At 35.6% G+C, this 1,232-nt stretch overlaps 1 protein-coding gene across 1 annotated transcript; it reads left to right on the top strand.

Moving 5' to 3' along the window:
• Positions 1–393: 393 nt before the first annotated feature.
• Positions 394–1,015, top strand: LOC124461014. The gene is made up of 2 exons (XM_047012604.1): positions 394–783; positions 829–1,015. The coding sequence occupies exons 1-2, from the start codon at positions 463–465 to the stop codon at positions 916–918; spliced, it is 411 nt and encodes a 136-aa protein (XP_046868560.1). The 5' UTR covers positions 394–462; the 3' UTR covers positions 919–1,015.
• The last annotated feature ends 217 nt before the right edge of the window (positions 1,016–1,232 follow it).

The following is a 1,232-nucleotide window of genomic DNA, read 5'->3' as shown; positions in this document are numbered from 1 at the left end:
TTAGTCTATAATCTAGTTGTATTTACAGTGGAATATTGAGTTAATGCCTTTTAAGTGGCTCCACAATACCTGCAATAAAGGATAAAGCACGTTCTTTAAAAATCGTATTAAACACTTTTTATATTGTTACCATAACAACTTAGGAAAGCTTTTGGGGTTACTTCCTAATTATTACATATTTGGGTCTATTCAAGATAAACCTTTCCACCATTTACTTATTCAAACTATCAAGTAAAAAAATATGACTTAAACTTATAATCAATTATACATATCGATTTCTGTCACTGCTCAAATGTAAAAATGTAACTACAAATTCATTTCAGTCTGAAAGATAGAAACAAACAAATCGGTTGAAAAATCCCTTAAAAAAAAGTATTTTTCTAAATTTGTTATCAACGTTTTAACTAAATTTTTAGTATTTATAATATTAACAAGAAGAAAGGAGTCCCGCTCTCACGCACCATGTTTCCAAGACGCCCTACAAAGCATCCCGTGCTACCTGCAAAGCAGACCGTGGCACCAACAATAGAAGACATGAAAAAATACATAAAAAGTTTGCATCCCTATAAGTTTTTCCACAAGGACTATGTCGCTGCCATGGATGCTCGTCAAGTGGCTAGACTCAGCAAGCGACAAATTGGTCGTCTCTCACGTCTGGCCTGGTATAATCTACCGCCACCTAAACGCATGCACTATATCCTTATGGTAAGACGCAAGATTGCGGAAGTCCAAAATCTGATGTTACTCAAACCAAAGAAGGGCAATCAAAAGAAGGGCAATCAAATCAAGGGCAATCAAAAGAAGGGCAATCAAAAGAAGGGCAATCAAAAGAAGGGTTTGGCTAGGTCTTTGATGAGTGTTAAAGGTCGCCAGAATTTTGACATGATGCTGAATCGATTTGGGCACATGAAAAAGTAATGAGGCAGTTAATGTCTTGTTAACTGCATACGATATTTTCATACCTTTTGAATTTTGTTAAGATGACATTAAAGCATAGCAACAAATCGAGCAAATATATAGACGTGATATCTCTGCAATATAAGCACTATACCCACTTATCGTTAGGGTATATCGAAAAAATATTTCAAGAATTGGGCACGAATTCTCTTCCTCTTTGGTATATTCTCTACTGCTTCTAGCCCGGGGGAGTTGTTAATTAGAAATAATACACCGATGAAGGTCAATGTCAAGCGAGATATTCAGAAAGAGAGACATAAAGATAGAGAAAGGGA

The sequence above is a fragment of the Drosophila willistoni genome, unplaced genomic scaffold (genome assembly GCF_018902025.1).
Source record: "Drosophila willistoni isolate 14030-0811.24 unplaced genomic scaffold, UCI_dwil_1.1 Seg177, whole genome shotgun sequence".
Taxonomy (NCBI): domain Eukaryota; kingdom Metazoa; phylum Arthropoda; class Insecta; order Diptera; family Drosophilidae; genus Drosophila; species Drosophila willistoni.
The sequence above is the reverse complement of the archived record's forward strand: the minus strand, read 5'-3'. Positions and strand labels throughout refer to the sequence as shown.